This window comes from Poecilia reticulata, linkage group LG1 (assembly GCF_000633615.1).
Source record: "Poecilia reticulata strain Guanapo linkage group LG1, Guppy_female_1.0+MT, whole genome shotgun sequence".
Classification (NCBI taxonomy): Eukaryota; Metazoa; Chordata; class Actinopteri; order Cyprinodontiformes; family Poeciliidae; genus Poecilia; species Poecilia reticulata.
In genome coordinates, this window is record NC_024331.1 from 34,010,604 (window position 1) to 34,011,646 (window position 1,043).

The 1,043-nt window shown below is 58.4% G+C and overlaps 1 protein-coding gene across 1 annotated transcript in view; it reads left to right on the plus strand.

The window, feature by feature from the left end:
* Positions 1–1,043, plus strand: part of eif4a3 (eukaryotic translation initiation factor 4A3) — a 6,212-nt gene that overhangs the window by 2,123 nt on the left and 3,046 nt on the right. The window contains exons 2-6 of the mRNA XM_008420765.2: positions 207–279; positions 359–425; positions 508–570; positions 642–774; positions 844–924. Of these exons, the coding sequence (XP_008418987.1) occupies positions 207–279; positions 359–425; positions 508–570; positions 642–774; positions 844–924 (417 nt within the window). The remainder of the gene's footprint in view (positions 1–206; positions 280–358; positions 426–507; positions 571–641; positions 775–843; positions 925–1,043) is intronic.

Sequence of the window (1,043 nt, forward strand, 5' to 3'; positions counted from 1 at the left end):
GAATATTTACTGTCCAGATGTTAAATGATGCTAAAGCACGGTGTGGACCATAGACTGGACCTGACTGGTTTTGGTTCCAGTCTTGGTCTTGGTTCTGGTTCTGCTTCTAGTCTTGGTTCCGGGTCTAGTCTTGGTTCTGGTTTTAGTTCTAGTTGAAGTTCTGGTTCTACTCTTGGTCCTGGTTCTGACCCGGTTCTGTGTTCCAGGCTTCGAGAAGCCGTCGGCCATCCAGCAGAGAGCCATCAAGCAGATTATCAAAGGCCGTGATGTCATCGCTCAGTAAGACGCCCGGCTCATCGCCGCCGCCCGTCGTCATGGTGACCAACGCCGCTGACTAACGCTGCTCTTCGCTCTGCAGGTCTCAGTCTGGGACGGGGAAAACCGCCACCTTCTGCATCTCTGTGCTGCAGTGTTTGGACATCCAGGTCAGTGACCCGGTTCCGACCCGGTTCCGTCTCGGCCCGGTTCCGTCTCGGCCCGGTTCCGACCCGTTTGCTCTCTCTGCAGGTGAGGGAGACCCAAGCTCTGATTCTGGCTCCGACTCGGGAGCTGGCGGGACAGATCCAGAAGGTAGGTCCGCCTCTTCCAGGTGAGTGTTGTCTGTGACGCGCTCTGATTGGCCGATGGTCTCACCTGCGCAGGTGCTGCTGGCGCTGGGCGACTACATGAACGTCCAGTGCCACTCCTGCATCGGCGGCACCAACGTGGGCGAGGACATCAGGAAGCTGGACTACGGGCAGCACGTGGTGGCCGGAACGCCGGGACGCGTCTTCGGTGAGTCTGGGAGCGGGCGGAGCTTCCGCCGAGGCCCCGCCCCCTCTGACCGCTCACCTGTTCCTGCAGACATGATCCGGCGCCGCAGCTTGAGAACCCGAGCCATCAAGATGCTAGTTTTGGATGAAGCCGACGAGATGCTGAACAAAGGTGGGTGAGGGAGAACCGTTAGCACGCTAACTGCTGCTGTCCCTCCATGCTAATCCATGCTAACTGCTGCTGTCCCTCCATGCTAATCCATGCTAACTGCTGCTGTCCCTCCATGCTAA